Source organism: Aquarana catesbeiana, linkage group LG05, assembly GCF_042186555.1.
Source record: "Aquarana catesbeiana isolate 2022-GZ linkage group LG05, ASM4218655v1, whole genome shotgun sequence".
Taxonomy (NCBI): domain Eukaryota; kingdom Metazoa; phylum Chordata; class Amphibia; order Anura; family Ranidae; genus Aquarana; species Aquarana catesbeiana.
The window spans coordinates 495,893,185-495,914,579 of record NC_133328.1 but is presented as its reverse complement, the minus strand read 5'-3'; the positions used below and the strand labels follow the sequence as shown (position 1 = coordinate 495,914,579).

Sequence of the window (21,395 nt, the reverse complement as noted above, 5' to 3'; positions counted from 1 at the left end):
TACACACAGGCTGAAAGTCAGCCGGTTTCTTGCTGAACCGACCATTTGTGTGTACTCAGCTTATCAAAGAGTTAATAGTAACTTCTAATGGAAAAGGTCCATTTTAGTTTATCTTGGCATCTAAAAAACAAAACAGCACATATAGGATTGCTGATTATTCAGGTGACCTGCAGGGTATATTTTCTAAGGGTCCTTTCACATGGGCTTGTCTGTTACATGGACTCCGCTTGCTCAGAGGCGGATCAAGCCACTGATCCCCACTGAGCAGGCAGATGACAGGTCCATGTGAGGAGACGGACCAGTCAGAGCCCCATTCTCCTCTATGGGAGAAAGGATGAAAACAGACCACCTGTCCGTTTTCATCCGATCCCATCCTCCAAACGGATAGAAAATAGGGTTTCCATCCATCTGGATTTCACGGACAGGATCAGATAACGTCAGCAGACATGTCACTGCTGACATCTGCTGCTCCATAGAGGTAAATGGAGGGTCCAATCAGGTCCACCTGAAAAACTGACAGGCAGACCTGATTGGAGCGCCCGTGTGAAAGGGGCCTATCAAAATTGGAGTTTTACATTAATGGACTTATTCCACAGGTTACCTGTCCAAAAAAGTAGCTGTAAAATAATAATAAAGTGGTGTTTTATTTGCCACTACAAAACTGTGTAGGCACAAGCACCTAGAATCTTACTGGGCGCTATATAAAAGAGTAAACTCAATGTTTAAAAGGTTTATAAACATCATAAAATGTTCTTCCATTTCTTGTCTGAATGTACTCATAGAATAATGCTCCGTACACACGATCCGAAAATAAGACGACAGATTGTCCGACTTTATTTGCTTATTAGTCGCAAGTAGAAATTGAATAGGTTACTAAAGTCACAAAAATTCTTGTACAACAGGAAAAAAAAATTTTTAAAAATCGGAAGTGATGTCATGTGTCGTAGTGTATTTGTATTGTATTTTCAGATGACACCTGTACTGACTAAACGAAAATCGTACGATCTGGTATCGTACGGGGAAAATTTTCATGCTTGTCCGATCGAATAATAATCCTGTCGTGATTGGCTCTCAAAAGCGGTGTACTAACAATCCGATTATCGTACTAGCGCGACAAAAGCGGTATTTGTCATCCGATTTTCGGATCATGTTTACGAGCCATTAGATGATCAGTAGGTCAGGTGTCTAATTGTGATAACTGTTATGACTATCCGTATCAATGTATACTCACAGCTGATTGTTATCAAGAACAGTTGGACTAGAATTTGGCCAACTGCTACTTTTTCCCAAGATACAACTGACACTAGATGTGCCTCTATCATTGGTGCCTAACGTAGCCTGTTGTGCTCCAGACAGCTGAACAATTAGTTCCGGCCCTCCCAATGGGCTTTAGAGCCAGAACTGCTGGCTGTCAATTACAGCAGAAATCCAGCACTATGTCCAGGAGTTTAATCAATTACCTCCTAGGCTTGAGTTCCTGCTACATAGTGTTCTATAAAATGATCATTGCAAAATAAAAAAAAAAATACATTGATTAATAAAATAATCACAAAAAACAATGAATTCTCATGTCCCAACAAATATAGTAGGAAGGTTGCAGCGCCTATACACCTGTTTCCCAACAAATATGTTGGATGCTCTCAATGACATTTGCTTTTATTGTGTGAGCATTAAACACCTGTGTAATCCAACTCAATGTCCTTCCAAATTGTAGTAACTGCAAACCTGTGAAAATGTTAGCATCATGAATGATGATTTTTGTTCACTGAAATATGAATTGGTCTCATCTTAATGTTACCCTAACAACATTTTTTTTTCTTTTTGTTTGTTGGGATGGGACAACATCTAAAGCTTACAGTTTAAGACTCTTTAAATCATGATTAGGGGATATGCGGTTACCATAGGCCCTAATAAGCCATTCAATGTTTTTGTTAAAGTAGTATGGGGTATTAAAAGGATGGGGTTACATTGTAACCTGCCCTACAATTTTGTGTAATGCATGTGGTTGTGGTGTTGCATATCACTTTCCAGCTGCCAGTCAAGCGCCCTCTGAAATGTGAGTCCGCAAGTACAAATGAGCCCTTAGGTAGGTCAAATATGATGTACACATTTGTACATCATGGCTAAAGATCCTATGGGTTCAATGCGTCAAGGCCATTTGAAAATAAACTCTATCACATAGCTGCATAGACCCACTTCTGGTAACTGACTGCCTGCATCCTAGCAACTCAGTACACTAGGCAGCAGGAGCCATCTGTATACTAGCAACCAAAGACACTAGGCAGCACAAGCCACCTGTGTCTCAGCAAACAAGGCACATTTTCACTGTACACATGTAGAGTTACCACAAACATTACATGCGTACAGTGTAGGTAACAAGATTTTACATAGGATCTTGCTGTCACAAAGATACTTCTTAAAATCATTTGCCTTCATTCATTTGTCAGCATTCATATGGAGATCAAAGCCCCCTAGGTATAGCTGGGCAACATTGGTACGCCCGACCTCCCAAGGTGGCCTGGCATGTCCAGATTTCCATAAATATTACTTAGCTTCTCAGCTAGTAACTACGGCCTGGTGGCTTAACCCAGATACCTCAAATTCTGCTACTCAGATAGAAGCAGCAGCGCTGGGATCCCTAGAGGCGCTGAAATTCTTGATGTTTCGGGGCCCTCGTGCTCCATATTCATTGACACCATCTATGCTTACCACGCTACGTGTATGGGGAGAGGGCCTCAAAATTGAACGGTATCCCCTACAGGCAATATCACCTAATGCTCCCCTCTGGTTAAATCCCACTCTGGAGCATTTCTATTCACTACACGACCCCTATGCTTGGACTAATTTTAAGATAAAAACAGTGACACAGATCATTTTGGATAAATCTTTGATTTCTTTTTCCCAATTAATCTCTGATTTCAATATCCCTCAGTCGTATTCTTTTCATTTCCTTCAACTCTCCCATGCCTTCAGCTGTCAATTCTCTGGCTCTCCTCTACAACTAGCCCAATCTGCCTTAGAGAAGCTTCTTAGGTTGGATTGCACAAAGAATGCCGCATCTAAATTGTATCTTCACTTAACAACTGCCTCTCTACCTGATTTAGAGAAATTAAGATCAAAATGGTCTAAGGATATCCCTGAACTTAATGAGGATGATTTGGATAATATATGGGACTCTCCCTTCAACTCTCTCGTCTCCTTGAGAGACAGACTTATTCAGTTTAAGATAGTCCACAGGGCATATTACACCCCCCATATATTAAAAAAAATTAATTCAGACTCTGCTCCTGGCTGTTGGCGATGCGGGGAGATTCCTGGAGACTTTACCCATATATTCTGGACTTGTCCAGCTATCGTAAGGTATTGGGAAGAAATACTAGCTTTTATATTCAAAATAACATATATCCCACTGCAACGATCAATGCCAATATGTATTTTAGGTCTGATAGAGCAATTTATTCCTACAACAGCAGGGCGCACTTTGGTGGGGCTGCTTTTGTTCTATGCTCGTAAAGCCATAGCTCTCAGCTGGAAGAAAACCACCCCCCCCATCGCTGACTTTGTGGAAACAACTCATTAATAATAGCTTACCATTATACAAATAAACATATATAAATAGGGGTTGTCTCCTCAAATATGAAAAGGTTTGGTCCAAATGGCTCACGGACCCCTCTACAGCCTCAATAGCCTCCTAGAGGAATATGACTCTTTGCAATCTCTCCATTAGTTATTGGGCTCTAGGTGTACATATGTAACACGGGATGACACCTTTCTCTAAAATTAAACTGGCATAGGAACCAGGTATGACCAATGTATGTATGTATGTATGTATGTATGTATGTAGGGTTTGTTTTGTGTTTTTTTTTTTTTTTGTTTTTTTTTGTGTTTTGTTTTCTATGTATATAGTTTCTTTAATTGCTGCAAATATTCATTTTTGTTTGTTGTCTGTTTTTTTGAAAATTAATAAAAACATATATTTAAAAATAAAATCATTTGCCTGTGTGCATTAACCCTAAAAACTGTAAACATACAGTATGTGTAAGCTGCTAGCCTGGAGTTCCACCTTAAACACTAAGACCCCATTCACACAGGGGCAACACGACTTGCAGGTCGCCTCAGCGAGGCGACCTGCAAACGACTGCCCGGGCGACTTGCAAAACGACTTCTGTATAGAAGTCTATGCAAGTCGCCCCTGAAGTCGTACAGGAACCTTTTTCTAAGTCGGAGCGACTTGCGTCGCTCCCCTTAGAACGGTTCCATAGCACAGAACGGGAGGCGACTTGTCAGGCGACTAGGTCGCCTGACAAGTCGTCCCTGTGTGAATGGGCTCTTAGTCTGTGATGCTTTGGGGTAATGCTCGGATTGAGAAGGCATGAACAAAATGTTATTATTAAAAATCTGTTGTCATGGTAACCCAAGTCTTACTCTATAGAGCAAAAACATCCCTGCATAGTCCTCCTTGTCCTTCATAGCACAAGCATGCCAAGAGCAACCAGATTCCTGGTCCACCAGCTCTGATTTACCCTCTTCAGCCCTATATGGTTATCCTATCACTGTGACACCCCATTCACACTTGTGTGAGTTGTCTTTGGACATCAAAGTCGCATGACAACTCATACCCCATATTTTGCAATGATAACCATTCATATATGTGCGAATTAAAGTCGCAACAACTTCAGGAGTAGTTCAAACACTACTTTGGTCCAACTTTGAGGGCCACACCTGAAAGTTTTACATGCAACAGTGGGTCCGACTTTGCAGAGAGACAAGTCACATCCAAGTCCACTCATGGAGCCTGAAGATGGATTTCACCAACTAAAAATTAGGATCGGGAGAACAGATAGGGAGGAAAAGAGCAAGCCACCAGAAAACTGAGGGCTTTAAGGATGCCGGACTGACCCTGGTTTTTAAAGCAGAATTCCGGACAAATTTTTTTTTCCCATATCCTTGTTGCTGCTCTCCTACCTTCACCAACTTTGCCATCCATGTTCTTCTGAGCACTGTAGTTCCTCTGTAATAGGCTGCAGAACTTGCTGAAAAAACATTGCTGCCTGCTGATATCCTGTTTGTAAAACCGCTGGCTTCTATCCCTCTCCTAAGCTCAGCCAGCGGTCTGACATGCCCCGTTTTAGTTCTAGCAGGGAGGAAGCAGACATGTTGTGGGCAGAAGGGGTATCACAGCACCGGTTTGTGCCACCCATGGAGGAGATGTCCTCTCTCCTCCCTCCCCCTCCTCCTCCTCCCCCTCCTCCTCCTCCCTGCCACCAATCCTTCCATCCACTGTCCTCGCCACACCGCCCCCCGCCTGCTATCTCCGTGCACAGTGGGGATTATTATTAGAAAACAGTTGTAGGACACAGCGGGGATGTCCCGCTGTGTCAGGTATAATATCAGAACACTTATTATTTGTGTATTAGTATTTGTGTACTAATGGGGGATTTTTTGAAAATCACGGAGTTCTGCTTTAAGGGTTCTGAGCTGACCCATGAAGTATTGGGAGTGCTATACTGGGAAAGAAAGCTGTATGCCCTCTGAATTAAGACTTTACAGTATTCCCACAAACTGAAAAAATAACTTCCAATTTGAAATACAGAATATCCAAAAAAGAGTACATCATGATTATATTGCACGTGTTGTATATTTTCATACAAAATGATATGTATGGGAATAGTGGAATACAATTCAACATAAACAACTGCACAATTATGATATAAAAGTATAGTAATAGCCGATAAATGTTCTATTTATATACACAACAAATGCAAGGCAGTGAAAACAAAATAAGGCTATCCCAGAATTTAGTTAATGGGAACTAGGCTTTGTTTATATTGTCATGGCAGATTAAATATTTATGTAGCAACTTAAATTATGCAAGTGGGCAGATAATACAGAAAATGAATGCAGAGTCATGCATTCAACTAGGAGGATGCAAATTCTGCCCCTATACATGTATGTGTGTTAATGAGAGTACACATGGTACATGAGACAATAGGAGTTCAAAATAATTGATGACCGATAACACAATATGTGTATAAAATAAGTCATTTGTGTGCTGTGTACTGGTCATATAAGATATTTGTAATAACTGTGTAAATAAAATGAAATATATGAATAAGTAATGGCCTACACAATAAAAGTGAGTTCAATGTATGTGCACAATAACTGTATGGTGTACTAGCTAACCATATACATGATGCAATGGGGTAGATTTACTAAAAATGGAGAGTGCAAAATCTGGTGCTGCTCTGCATAGAAACCAATCAGCTTTAAATTTCACCTTGCTCAATTAAGTTTTGACATAAAACCCGGAAGCTGATTGGTTTCTATATCAGTGTAATGTGGGTAAACAATAAATGTATGAATAATGTACTACCTGGCCATACATGATGCATGAAAATGTAATTATATACACGCAGAAAAATGAATGTTTAAACAAAGTACTGGCTGTACACTGGTCACAAATGATGAAAGACAAAAACAGACCGTTCCATAGCTCAACTCACCAACCAGTCTGCCAACTGACCAAATTAACCTGTCCAACAGTCTGCATTGAAAACAGGGGTTTAGTTAGCATGCATTTGCAACCGCATGCATAAGCTGCAAGGCCTCTTCACGGCACCCCGTTTTTAACGCAGACTATTGGACAGGTTTATTTGGTCAGTTGACAGACTGGTTGGTGAGTTGAGCTATGGAATGTTCTGTTTTTGTCTTTCGTGTGATTGCCCTTCCATGTGCTCCTTGCTGTGAAGGCCAGTTATAGGTGGGGGCAGGGGCCATTTGTTTGTTACTGGTGTAAATATGGTCCGGGGACACATTGTACACCTTTGTGAACCCACGCTTAGGACAGTAACCTATAAGAACTGCAGCCCCCCCCAGAAAAGGAGAACACCAAGGTGAAATCCAAAAGACTAAAGAACTCACGTGGGGGATATGGCGCTGTTCAAAAGTGAAATAAAATAAAACAGTATCCCAAAAAGATGTGCATCAAAGTGTAATAACAAAATATGTGAGAAATACTGTAAATGAATACGTATATGGTAGACAAAAAGTGTGTCATGTGCAAAAACCACATGTGCAAAACATCACATAATATATAAAAAATCAAATGCAAGTAAATACAGGTGTAGCTGGAACATCAATGGTCATATATATATTTTGGGATATTTTAAACTAGCACCAATACTACACCCTTTTATCCATATTATCATTTTCAGGTGTATTTTTTTCTTATATGACCATTGATGTTCCAGCTACACCTGTATTTACTTGCATTTGATTTTTTATATATTATGTGATGTTTTGCACATATGGTTTTTGCACATGACACACTTTTTGTCTACCATATACGTATTCATTTACAGTATTTCTCACATATTTTATTACACTTTGATGCACATCTTTTTGGGATACTGTTTTATTGTACACCTTTGCTGCCACAGTGCTATGTGCTGGGTGTCCAGTGTGCTCCTGTTCCTTTAAGGGGGATTGGGCTGCCTCCAGGCCCACCTGCTCTCATCTATCCATTTAATGCATGTGCTTCCATTGTGGACACGCTTATAAATTCAGTAGCGTTAGGACTACAAGCTTACACAGGGTGCCGTGAAGAGGCCTTGCAGCTTATGCATGCGGTTGCAAATGTGCGCTAACTAAACCCCTGTTTTTAACACAGATTGTTGGACAGGTTTATTTGGTCAGTTGACAGACTGGTTGGTGAGTTGAGCTATGGAATGTACTGTTTTTGTCTTTCATGTGTTTGCCCTTCCATGTGCTCCTTGCTGTGAAGGCCAGTTATAGGTGGGGGCAGGGGCCATTTGTTTGTTACTGGTCACAAATGATGCATGTGGGTATCATTATGTCTTTATAGAAAACGGAATCTATAAATGGAGTGCTGGCTGTACACTGGTGGGAGATAATGCATGGGACTGTACATATGGAAAAAATAATATGACCAAACACTGGTCATAGATGATGTAAGTTGGTATCATAAGGCATTGGTAGAAAAACTAACTGAACGTACACCTATCACACCCAACAATCAGATCATCTATAGGGCAAGCTAGACAGGAGCCTGTACCCTACTGAATGTCCAGGGGCACAGCTACAACCTTCATTCTCCTGTAGTAAACCAGGATAATAGTACAATCATTAAAGTGATTGAAAATGCAGAAGGTATTTTTATCTTAATACAGCCTATGCATAAACATTCAAAACCTTCTGTGTGCAGCAGCCTCCCCAAATAGCCATTGGCTCCCGCTGCTGTCAAAGTTGGTCAGCCAATGAGAGAAAGGGGGCCGGGTCGTGGCTCCGTGTCTGAATGGACGCAGGGAGCTGCGGCTCGGGTGCCCCCATAGCAAGCTGCTTTTTGTGGGGGCACTCAACAGGAGGGAGAGGCCAGGATTACAGAAGAGGGACCCGAGAAGAGGAGGATCCAGGCTGCTCTGTACAAATCCACTGCAACAGAGCAGGTAAGTATAACATGTTTGTTATTTTCATAGGAAAAAAAAATTAGACTTTAGTATCACTTTAACCTGGCTGTCACCGATGCATTTGTAGACAGCTGGTGTCAGTAGAGACAATGCATATGGGGTGACTTCTCTGTGCATATTGCAATCCTCCTCAATGTCACTTGAAGGGATGGGGGAGCTGCTATTTTAAGGTGAATTCACATATTGCATAGGAAAATACGTCACTGCAAAAACACAGAAAATATTTGCTTTCTGTGTGTCCCATTCACAATGTAACATGGTCTAGAGATGCGATACAGCATGCTGCAATGAAATGCATTTTATCGCAGCACACTGTACAGAACCACATGGCACCGTACAGCACCTCCTACCACAGTTGGGAATGGATAGCTGCCAAAGAGGTAAAGTGCTCTGGCAGCTGTCCATTCTAGTATGAATTTGCCTTAAATTAGGGCTTCACTCTACCTTAAAGTGATTCTAAAGGCTTGAGGTATTTTATCTTCATGCATTCTATGCATGAAGGTAAAAATTCTTCTCTTTGCAGCAGCCCCACAATACTTACCTGATCCATATCCTTCTCCAGGGCTGTGCATGGGAGCTGGGTCTCTCCCTCATCATTAGCTGAGAAATTACAGCCAGTGAGCCAATGAGGAGAGATAGGGGGGTGGGGCCGAGCCACGGCTCTGTGTGTGAATGGACACGCAGGGCAGCAGCTCAGGAGGGCGCCTACTCAGGTGCCCCCTTTGCAAGCTGCTTGCTATTGGGGCACTCAAGACGAGGGTGTGCTACCCTGCGCACCAAAAAGCTACTTGTCTAAAACGTTTATTATAAATGTTTATAACTAGTTTTAGACAAGGGGCATTTTGGTGCGCAGGGTTGCGCACCCTTGTCTAGTTTTTGTTTTATCGTTGCCACAGTGAGTGTAATTAATAACACAGGCCTTTGTATATTTGCTATGGGGGCACTCGGCAGAAGGGAGGGGCCAGGAGCACAGAGCAGGTAAGTGTAACATGTTTGTTATTTTTTTTATTGTCTTTATTATCACTTTAACCACTTCAGCCCCAGAAGGATTTGCCCCCTTAATGACCAGGCCATTTTTTGTGATATGGCACTGCATCGCTGTAACTGACAATTGCACAGTCGTGCAACGTTGTACCCAAACAAAAGTGACATCCTTTTTTTCCCCACAAATAGAGCTTTCTTTTGGTGGTATTTGCTCATCTCTGCGTTTTTTATTTTTTGTGCTATAAACAAAAAAAAAAAAAGAGCGTCAATTTAAAAAAAAAAATAAAATTATAATATAAATTATATTATATATTTTACTGTTTGCTATAATAAATTTCCCAAAAAAAAAAAAACAAACAAATTGCTTCATCAGTTTAGGCCAATATATATTCTTCTACATATTTTTTGTAAAAAAAAAAAAAAAAAATGATACCAATAAGCATATATTGATTGGTTTGCGCAAAAGTTATAGCATCTACAAAATTGGGGATAGATTTATGGCATTTGTATTATTTCATTTTTTACTAGTAATGGTGGCGATCTGCGATTTTTAGGGGGACTGCAACATTGCGGCGGACAGATCGGACACTTTTGACACATTTTTGGGACCACTGACATTTATACAGCGATCAATGCTATAAAAATGCACTGATTACTGTGTAAATGTCACTGGCAGGGAAGGGGTTAACACTAGGGGGCGATCAAGGGGTTAAATGTGTTCCCTAGAAAGTGTTTCTAATTGTGGGGGGATGGGACTGACTGGGGGAGGAGACATATCGCTGTTCACAATTACTGCGAACAGCAGATCCGTCTCTACTCCCCTGTCCGCCATACATATACGGCAATTTGCGCAGGAAAGCCATACTGCCGCCATATATGTACAGGAGCTGGTCGCCAAGTGGTTAAAGAAGTACAGCCAAAGCTTTTTTGGCTGTACTTCCCCTGTGGATTACAGGAGTGCCGATTGTTCTGCACTCCTGTGATCCGTTTTCAGTGGACCCTCGTCTGATGTCACAGAGCTGGTCCAGGCTAGGGAAGCATATACCATACCATACCATATGGTTGGGATCCGCCCACATGCCTGGACCAGCACCTGGCTCAGCCACTCAGTGAGCCTAAACCGGCTGCTCCTGCCCCCTCTACAGCGCAGCGCTCCAGTGAGCAGGGGGGTGCTCAGAGAGCAGTAACTGAGTCACCAGTTCTCTGTTCAATGAGCTGCAAGAATCGAGCGATCGTGGTGTTTGCTCAGTTCTCAGTGTTAGAGCCAGCGAAGAACAGATGCATTTCTGGACCGGTGCTGCATCTACCTAGGTGAGTATGATTTAACAAAAAAAAAAAAAATCCCATACATCTCCTTTAAGGACTTCAAGTCATCACGGACTGCGAAAAATTTTGCATTTCATTTTGAAATCTTGGTCCCAGAGTCTGGAGGAAGAGTGGAGAGGTACAGAATCCAAGTTGCATGAGGTCTAGTGTGAAGTTTCCACAGTCAGTTATGATCTGGGGAGCCATGTCATTTGCTGGTGTGTTTTATCAAGCCCAAAGTCAGGGCGGCCCTCTACCAGGAAATTCTAGAGAATTTCATGCTTTCCTCTGCTGACCAGCTCTATGGAGATGCTGATTTTCCAGCAGGACTTGGCACCTGCCCACACTGCCAAAAGTACCAATACCTGCTTTAATGATCATGGTATCACGGTGCTTGATTGGCCAGCAAACTCATCTAACCTGAACCCCAAAGAAAATCTGTGGGGTATTGTCAAGAGGAAGATGAAAGACACCAGACCCAACAATGCAGACGAGCTGGAAGCCGCTATCAAAGCAACCTGGGCTTCCATAACACCTCAGCGGTGTCAAAGGCTGATCACTTCCATGCAAAAGGAGCCCTGACCAAGTATTGAGTGCATACTGTACATGGCCATACTTTTCAGTAAGCCAACATTTCTGTATTTAAAATCTTTTTTTTTTTTTTTGGTCTTATGTAATATTCAAATTTTCTGATATACTGAATTTTGTGTTTTCACTAGTTGCAAGCCATAATCGTCACAATTAAAAAGGAAGAAATGCTTGAAATATATCACTCTGTGTGTAACGCATCTACTGTATATAAAAATATATGCATTTCACTTTTTGAATTACTGAAATATGTTAACTTTTTGATGATTTTCTAATTTTATGAGATGCCCATGTATATGAATGGAGTACAGGTTGTAGAAGATATTTATGAATGTAGTACATGCTGTAGATGGTATAGATCAGTGATGGTGAACCTTGGCACTCCAGGTGTTTTGGAATTACATTTCCCATGATGCTCATGCACTCTGCATTGTAGTTGAGCATCATGGGAAATGTAGTTCCAAAACATCTGGGGTGCCAAGGTTCACCATCACTGGTATAGATGCATGGAGAGCAGGCTATAGATGATATACATATGAAGGGAATGCAGATTGTAGAAGATATTATTCAAAAAGATGGCGCAGATTTCAACTTTTTATTTCAGACAAGCTATGAGTGATAGACGCACATTCCGTACACCACTGGATAGAGGAAGGTTCTGAGTTTTATGGTCCTTGAGGTTGTATGCACTCAACATGAGCTCCATGTGTTACGTGAAATGCATTAAAATGGTAGACCATTTCTTGTCACACATGAATCAACTGGTCACTAGCTATTGAATTCACAGCTTCACCAATTTGATGTCTAAGATCCTGAAAAGTAGCCGGCATAGATGGGACAGACACCCTTTCTTTTATGTACCCCCACAGATAAACATCTCAGGGGATAGGGTCTGGTGACCTGAAAGGCCACAGACAACGAATAAGATCTTGATGTCCACCTCTTCCAATCCATCATCCTGGAATGATGCGGTTCACATAACGCCAAACCTCCAAGTGGAAGTGAGGCAAGGCACCAAATGAAGTCATTCAAATCTTCTTGAAGTTGGGGAAACAACTCGTTTTGTAGCATGTCCAGATATGAAATTCCTATCAGTTTGCTCGGCAAAAAAGAATGGTCCATAAACTTTTGCTTACAGAAATGGCTCAAAGCACATTCAGCTTCTGCGAGTTTCTTTCCTGTTCTATGACTATGCAAGGATTTTCACTACCCCAAATTCTAACATTGTAGCAATTAACCTTACCAGAGAGATAAAATATTGACTCTCATTAGTTGTTCAGAAAAATTATCCTCTTCCACATCCAGCAGAATGGCAGTGCAAAATTCAAATCTTCTGTTATGGTCTGCCTGGATGCAATGCCTGCTGTAACTACAACTTGTACAGCTCCATATGCAGACGGTTTTTAAGAACATGACATACGGTTGTGTGTGATTGAATGGAACTTCTGGGCGGGCTTTGAACCTTCCTCTATCCAGTAATGTGCAGAATCTGCTTCTATCCCTTAAAGTTTGTCTGAAATTAAAAGGTGAAATTTGCTCAATCTATTCGAATAACCCTGTACATGAAGGGGGAGCAGGAGTCTCAAACTGGTGGCCCTCCAGCTGTTGCAAAACTACAAGTCCCATCATGCCTCTGTCTGTGGGAGTCACGCTTGTAACTGTCAGCCTTGCAATGCCTCATGGGACTTGTAGTTTCGCAGCAGCTGGAGGGCGGCCAGTTTGAGACCCCTGCTGTAGAGGATATACATACATGAAGCGCAGTTTGTACAGCGGTGGTGTGTGGTATGCACCATGTGTCATTGTAGCCTATGTGTGGTCATAAATGGCAGTCAGCGTGATGAGGGGAGTGCATAGAGGTGTCAGCCAGCGTGATGAGGGGAGTGCATAGAGGGGTCAGCCAGCGTGATGAGGGGAGTGCATAGAGGGGTCAGCCAGCGTGATGAGGGGAGTGCATAGAGGGGTCAGCCAGCGTGATGAGGGGAGTGCATAGAGGGGTCAGCCAGCGTGATGAGGGGAGTGCATAGAGGGGTCAGCCAGCGTGATGAGGGGAGTGCATAGAGGGGTCAGCCAGCGTGATGAGGGGAGTGCATAGAGGGGTCAGCCAGCGTGATGAGGGGAGTGCATAGAGGGGTCAGCCAGCGTGATGAGGGGAGTGCATAGAGGGGTCAGCCAGCGTGATGAGGGGAGTGCATAGAGGGGTCAGCCAGCGTGATGAGGGGAGTGCATAGAGGGGTCAGCCAGCGTGATGAGGGGAGTGCATAGAGGGGTCAGCCAGCGTGATGAGGGGAGTGCATAGAGGGGTCAGCCAGCGTGATGAGGGGAGTGCATAGAGGGGTCAGCCAGCGTGATGAGGGGAGTGCATAGAGGGGTCAGCCAGCGTGATGAGGGGAGTGCATAGAGGGGTCAGCCAGCGTGATGAGGGGAGTGCATAGAGGGGTCAGCCAGCGTGATGAGGGGAGTGCATAGAGGGGTCAGCCAGCGTGATGAGGGGAGTGCATAGAGGGGTCAGCCAGCGTGATGAGGGGAGTGCATAGAGGGGTCAGCCAGCGTGATGAGGGGAGTGCATAGAGGGGTCAGCCAGCGTGATGAGGGGAGTGCATAGAGGGGTCAGCCAGCGTGATGAGGGGAGTGCATAGAGGGGTCAGTCAGCGTGATGAGGGGAGTGCATAGAGGGGTCAGTCAGCGTGATGAGGGGAGTGCATAGAGGGGTCAGTCAGCGTGATGAGGGGAGTGCATAGAGGGGTCAGCCAGCGTGATGAGGGGAGTGCATAGAGGGGTCAGCCAGCGTGATGAGGGGAGTGCATAGAGGGGTCAGCCAGCGTGATGAGGGGAGTGCATAGAGGGGCCAGTCAGCGTGATGAGGGGAGTGCATAGAGGGGCCAGTCAGCGTGATGAGGGGAGTGTATAGGAGGGGTCAGTCAGCGTGATGAGGGGAGTGTATAGGAGGGGTCAGTCAGCGTGATGAGGGGAGTGTATAGAGGGGTCAGTCAGCGTGATGAGGGGAGTGTATAGAGGGGTCAGTCAGCGTGATGAGGGGAGTGTATAGAGGGGTCAGTCAGCGTGATGAGGGGAGTGTATAGAGGGGTCAGTCAGCGTGATGAGGGGAGTGTATAGAGGGGTCAGTCAGCGTGATGAGGGGAGTGTATAGAGGGGTCAGTCAGCGTGATGAGGGGAGTGCATAGAGGGGTCAGTCAGCGTGATGAGGGGAGTGTATAGAGGGGTCAGTCAGCGTGATGAGGGGAGTGTATAGAGGGGTCAGTCAGCGTGATGAGGGGAGTGTATAGAGGGGTCAGTCAGCGTGATGAGGGGAGTGCATAGAGGGGAAAGTGAGTGTGATGAAGGGGTCAGTCATGCTGACGAGAGAAGTGTAAAGAGGGGTCAGTCAGCATGACAAGGAGTGTAAAGAGGGGTCAGTTATTTTGATGACGAGTGTATAGAGGGGTCAGTCATTCTGATAATAGGAGTGTATAGAGAGGTCAGAAAGTTTGATGAGAGGAATGTATAGAGGGGTCAGTCATGCTGACGAGAGGAGTGTATGGAGGGGTCAGTGCGGTGATAGGAATGTAGAAATGTATAGAGGGGGTCAGTGTAGTAATGGGAATGTATAGAGAGGTCAGTCTGGTGACAGGAATGTATAGAGAGGTCAGTCTGGTGACAGGAATGTATAGAGAGGTCAGTCTGGTGACAGGAATGTATAGAGAGGTCAGTCTGGTGACAGGAATGTATAGAGAGGTCAGTCTGGTGACAGGAATGTATAGAGAGGTCAGTCTGGTGATAGAAGAGTATGGAGGGGTCAGTATTGTGATAGACGTGTATAGAGTAGTCAGTATAGTGATAGGAATGTATAGAGTGGTCAGCATAGTGATAGAAGTGTATGGGGAGGTCAGTACAGTGATAGGAATGTATAGAGTGGTCAGTATGGTGATAGAAGTGTATGGAGGGGGTCAGTACAGTGATGGGAATGTATAGGGTGGTCAGTATGGTAATAGAAGTGTATGGTGAGGTCAGTATAGCAATGGGAATGTATAGAGTGGTCAGTATGGTGATAGAAGTGTATGGGGAGGTCAGTATAGCAATGGGAATGTATAGAGTGGTCAGTATGGTGATAGAAGTGTATGGGGAGGTCAGTATAGTGACAGGAATGTATAGAGTGGTCAGTATGGTAATAGAAGTGTATGGGGAGGTCAGTATAGTGATGGGAATGTATAGAGTGGTCAGGATGGTGATAGAAGTGTATGGGGAGGTCAGTATGGTGATAGGAATGTATAGAGTGGTCAGTATAGTAATAGAAGTGTATGGGGAGGTCAGTACGGTGATGGGAATGTATAGAGTGGTCAGTATAGTAATAGAAGTGTATGGGGAGGTCAGTATAGCGATAGGAATGTATAGAGTGGTCAGTATGGTGATAGAAGTGAATGGGGAGGTCAGTATAGCGATAGGAATGTATAGAGTGGTCAGTATGGTGATAGAAGTGAATGGGGAGGTCAGTATAGCGATAGGAATGTATAGAGTGGTCAGTATAGTAATAGAAGTGTATGGGGAGGTCAGTACGGTGATGGGAATGTATAGAGTGGTCAGTATAGTAATAGAAGTGTATGGGGAGGTCAGTATAGTGATGGGAATGTATAGAGTGGTCAGTATGGTGATAGAAGTGAATGGGGAGGTCAGTATAGTGATGGGAATGTATAGAGTGGTCAGTATGGTGATAGAAGTGTATGGGGAGGTCAGTACGGTGATGGGAATGTATAGAGTGGTCAGTATGGTGATAGAAGTGTATGGGGAGGTCAGTACAGTGATGGGAATGTATAGAGTGGTCAGTATGGTGATAGAAGTGTATGGGGAGGTCAGTATAGTGATGGGAATGTATAGAGTGGTCAGTATGGTGATAGAAGTGTATGGGGAGGTCAGTACGGTGATGGGAATGTATAGAGTGGTCAGTATGGTGATAGAAGTGTATGGGGAGGTCAGTACAGTGATGGGAATGTATAGAGTGGTCAGTATGGTGATAGAAGTGTATGGGGAGGTCAGTATAGTGATGGGAATGTATAGAGTGGTCAGTATGGTGATAGAAGTGTATGGGGAGGTCAGTACGGTGATGGGAATGTATAGAGTGGTCAGTATGGTGATAGAAGTGTATGGGGAGGTCAGTATAGTGATGGGAATGTATAGAGTGGTCAGTATGGTGATAGAAGTGTATGGGGAGGTCAGTATAGTGATGGGAATGTATAGAGTGGTCAGTATAGTGATAGAAGTGTATGGAGGGGTCAGGCTCCTGGCAGTGCACCCCTCACCCCCTATGATAACAAAGCCCACATCCGGCTACAGAGAGGAGGACGGGAAGGAGAGGACATACCAGGCGGGCAGCCTCGGCCCAGGTGCGGTCCTTCTTCTTCCTCTTGTCTTTCATGTTGGCATCTCATTGATGGTTCTGGTGACGTGGGGAATCCACGGGCACAGCAGACAATGGCTCGGCGTGACAAGAAGAGCAGAAGGGCCGCCGCGGCTCTGGCTCAGGAGGCAGCGACACTACTCAGCTGACAGCTCTGGGATGCTCCCGTTCCCCCTCACAACAATACACACTGACGTCACTACGAATGGCGACCCGGTGATCTCGCGAGGAGAGAAGCGGCAGCGGAGGCAGAGGCGGGCAAACCTCGCGAGATCTCCGTGGTCAAGCAGCGCCTGGAATTCCAGTGAGCGGGGCCGGGGTTTCCCTGCGCGCATCTCCCCCCCCCCTCCTTCCCTGGCTTTGGCCGGATCCAGCCGGACACCCGCTCCTTCCTCTCCTTCCCCGCCACCACACAGCGCTAGGAACCCCTGTAAGAGAGCGGCCCGGTCCCTGGAATTGGCCGCCGTTCTCCCGTGTGGTCAGGCTCAGCGAATGGAAGGAGGTGTGACCCCCCATCTGCTCTGGGCTGCCTGAACACTGACCTGCGGAGCTCAGGGGGGAACATGGGGAAGGAATGATCTGAACTGACATTGCTAGAGATTTAATAAATCTGGAGCAGCTGTACATGGGAGCCAATCAGCATGTTCAATTAAACTTTGACAATAAGTCCCGGTTCACATTGGTGGGATTTGACATGTCACATCAGTGGCAATGGCACCGTCCTAATCAGCGTCAATTTGCGGCACAGATTTCCAAAAGTAGATTCTGTACCACTTTTGGCGATTTCGGGGTGCGATTTCCATTGACATCTGTGGAGAATCCTGCAAAGATGTCTCCGAGATCGACACTGACGTGGGAATGAAATCATGCACGCTCAGCTGAACTCGCACCATTTTATTCCCGCACTCCATGTGAACGGGGGCTAAAACCTGGAAGCTGATTGGTTACCATGCAGAAGTGAGTCCGATTATACACTCTCCTGTTTTAGTAACCCCAGAATTCCTCCCAGACCAAGTCCTGTGATCATGGCTTCCTGCACATGGCCATGTGTGCAGAGTCTGTGTTCTCGCTCTCCTGGGACCCACCACCTACACAGTCAACCACTGAGATCAACTAGAACACATATGTCAAATGCAAGGCCTGTGGCCTGATCATGTGGCCCTCGCAACCAGTTTTGAGACCTGGAACATGGCGGAACTCCACTCCGCCGCCTCTGGCTCTCACCCTCCGCTCCCTCTCCCTGCTGTCACTTGTACACACAGAAAACTTTACAAGGGATAGCTTTGCTCTCAGTGATTCCTGGATGTAACAGATCCCTGCACAGAAGATCTCCAGATAGAGAGAGCGATCTCCCTGCACAGCACCCTAAACCCTCCACTATTCAGAGCAAACCTCTGCACTCTGTACATAGCACACTCCTGAACTCTATACAAAGATAGATCCGAGGGGGACATGCAAGGAAAATAAAAAAAACAGCATTTTTGCTTGCAGATGATTGGATGATAAAAATCAGCAGAGCTTCCCCTCATTTCAGATCTACCTCTCAGATTTACAGCAACTGCATTTGTAGCACAGAGTGGATTTGCCTTGATTCAAACCCAGAGTGCCGGGGGTTTCGCTTTGTACAGAGTGCGGGGAAATGCTACTGTACATACAGGGGTTGATTTACTAAAGGTAAATAGTCTTCACTACAAGTGCAGTTGCTCTAGTTCTAAATGGAACATGCATGGTAAATAAAAAACTGCATTTTTGCTTGCACATGATTGGATGATAGAAATCACCAGAGCTTCCCCTCAGATCTAGAGCAACTGCACTTCTAGTTCACAGTATTTGCCTTTAATCAACCTCAGTGCAGAGTACAATTATGGAAATGTGGCGCACGCAAATGTTATTAAACATGTGTGACCAAGTGTAGATGAGTGCAGATGTGACTATACAAAGCAAAAAACATGTAAATAAAGTCCAAATAAATGTGCTGAATGTTCTGATCCGCAATGGAAAAAAACTTTTGAAGTGCAATGGACCACAGACGCTCCAGGACTTTTCAGGTGCAGAAACACCACCCCCACATGTGTCCCCACTCACCAAATGGCGATGACCCCCCAGCTTTGCAGTCTGGGGGTCACTTCAGGCTTATGTGATGGTATCCAGAGAAGCTCCGGAGTGGTGTTGTGCACATCAGATCAAATGATTTCTTGTTGGAATTTCTCAACAGGCACCAAAAAAGGATTAAAAAAATGGAGCTAATAGTGAAAAGTACCGTTTGAAAAGGGATTTATTCCATATACAAATGGGTGCTTACAAAATAATTGATAAAAACAGGCATGTAAAGGGATTAGAGATGGATCTGGACGATGCTCATGGCGTGCGTTCCAGAAACCAGGAAGTGCGTTCCAAGGAGCAGGAAATGACGTCAGTGCCACCGGAAATACGTCGACATGTTTCACCAACCTACAGGGCGTTATCAAAGACCAGCGTACGCTCGCACTATGTACGCGGCATACCCCCCGCACTGTGTACATAGAGTACTCCAGCATTGTGTACGTAGCGTACCCCCTCACTGTGTACGTAGCGTACCCCCACACTGTGTACGTAGAGTACTCCCACACTGTGTAGGTATCGTACCCCCTCACTGTGTACGTCGCGTACCCCCTCACTGTGTACGTAGCGTACCCCCACACTGTACGTAGAGTACTCCCACACTGTGTAGGTATCGTACCCCCTCACTGTGTACGTAGCGTACTCCCTCACTGTGTACGTAGCGTACCCCCGCACTGTGTACGTAGCGTACCCCAGAACTGTGTAGGTAGCGTACCCCAGAACTGTGTAGGTAGCGTACCCCCGCACTGTGTAGGTAGCGTACCCCCGCACTGTGTACGTAGAGTACTCCCACACTGTGTAGGTATCGTACCCCCGCACTGTGTACGTAGCGTACTCCTGCACTGTGTACGTAGAGTACTCCCACACTGTAGGTATCATACCCCTGCCCTGTGTATGTAGAGTACCCCACACTGTGTACGTAGCGTACCCCAGAACTGTGTAGGTAGCGTACCCCAGAACTGTGTAGGTAGCGTACCCCCGCACTGTGTAGGTAGCGTACCCCCGCACTGTGTACGTAGAGTACTCCCACACTGTGTAGGTATCGTACCCCTGCACTGTGTACGTAGAGTACTCCCATACTGTGTAGGTATTGTACCCCCGCCCTGTGTAGGTATCATACCCCCGCACTGTGTAGGTAGCGTACCCCCGCACTGTGTAGGTAGCGTACCCCCGCACTGTGTAGGTAGAGTACCCCCGCACTGTGTAGGTAGAGTACCCCCGCACTGTGTAGGTAGAGTACCCCCGCACTGTGTATGTAGAGCACTCCCACACTGTGTGTGCGTGGCTACGTGGTGTACCCCTGCACTGTGTAGGTATCGTACCCCCGCACTGTGTAGAATACCCTCGCACTGTGTAGGTATCGTACCCCCGCACTGTGTAGAGTACCCTCGCACTGTGTAGGTATCGTACCCCCGCACTGTGTAGGTATCGTACCCCCGCACTGTGTACGTAGAGTACTCCCACACTGTGTACGTAGCGTACTCCTGCACTGTGTACGTAGAGTACTCCCACACTGTAGGTATCATACCCCTGCCCTGTGTATGTAGAGTACCCCCACACTGTGTACGTAGCGTACCCCAGAACTGTGTAGGTAGCGTACCCCCGCACTGTGTAGGTAGCGTACCCCCGCACTGTGTACGTAGAGTACTCCCACACTGTGTAGGTATCGTACCCCTGCACTGTGTACGTAGCGTACTCCTGCACTGTGTAGTTATCGTACTCCCACACTGTGTAGGTATCGTACCCCTGCACTGTGTACGTAGCGTACTCCTGCACTGTGTACGTAGAGTACTCCCACACTGTGTAGGTATCGTACCCCCGCCCTGTGTAGGTAGCGTACCCCCGCACTGTGTAGATAGCGTACCCCCGCACTGTGTAGGTAGCGTACCCCCGCACTGTGTAGGTAGAGTACCCCCGCACTGTGTATGTAGAGCACTCCCACACTGTGTACGTGGCTACGTGGTGTACCCCTGCACTGTGTAGGTATCGTACCCCCGCACTGTGTAGAATACCCTCGCACTGTGTAGGTATCGTACCCCCACACTGTGTAGAGTACCCTCGCACTGTGTAGGTATCGTACCCCCGCACTGTGTACGTATAGAACTCCCACACTGTGTACGTGGCGTACCCCCTTAGTGACACGCATTCTGTATTGGAGCGCTCCCACTCTGGAGGAAGGAGAAACTGAGACATCTTTGGACAGCAGCATTGTTAATCTGGGGGGAGGAGAGTGTTAGACGTACTAGCAGATTTAGATGCGCTAACAAATTGAAGCCAAACTCCAGCTAACACTGCAATTACACAAGCAGTTAGAGCAACAGTTTTGTTCCTTTTAGGATAAAGTTTTTAAATAAATAAAAACTTAACATAGTAAGAACGCCTGTCAGTGTTAAATGGTTTGTCCCATCGCTGTGCTTGTTACATCTGCAGGAAATCTTGTTTTGTTAAAAAAATAACAGACTTATTGGCTGGATAACCAGGTGAAAATAAAATAAAAATTGCTAAAAACGAATACGGCTCTCACATCTGTGAATTGCTGAGCT

At 45.3% G+C, this 21,395-nt stretch overlaps 1 protein-coding gene across 1 annotated transcript in view; it reads right to left on the bottom strand.

Annotated features, from left to right (window-relative positions):
• The window catches only part of ASXL3 (ASXL transcriptional regulator 3), a 217,442-nt gene extending 200,472 nt beyond the window's left edge, over positions 1 to 16,970 (bottom strand). Inside the window, exon 1 of the mRNA XM_073631540.1 lies at positions 16,717 to 16,970. Within this exon, the coding sequence (XP_073487641.1) occupies positions 16,717 to 16,770 (54 nt within the window). The 5' untranslated portion in view covers positions 16,771 to 16,970. The remainder of the gene's footprint in view (positions 1 to 16,716) is intronic.
• Positions 16,971 to 21,395: the final 4,425 nt, after the last annotated feature.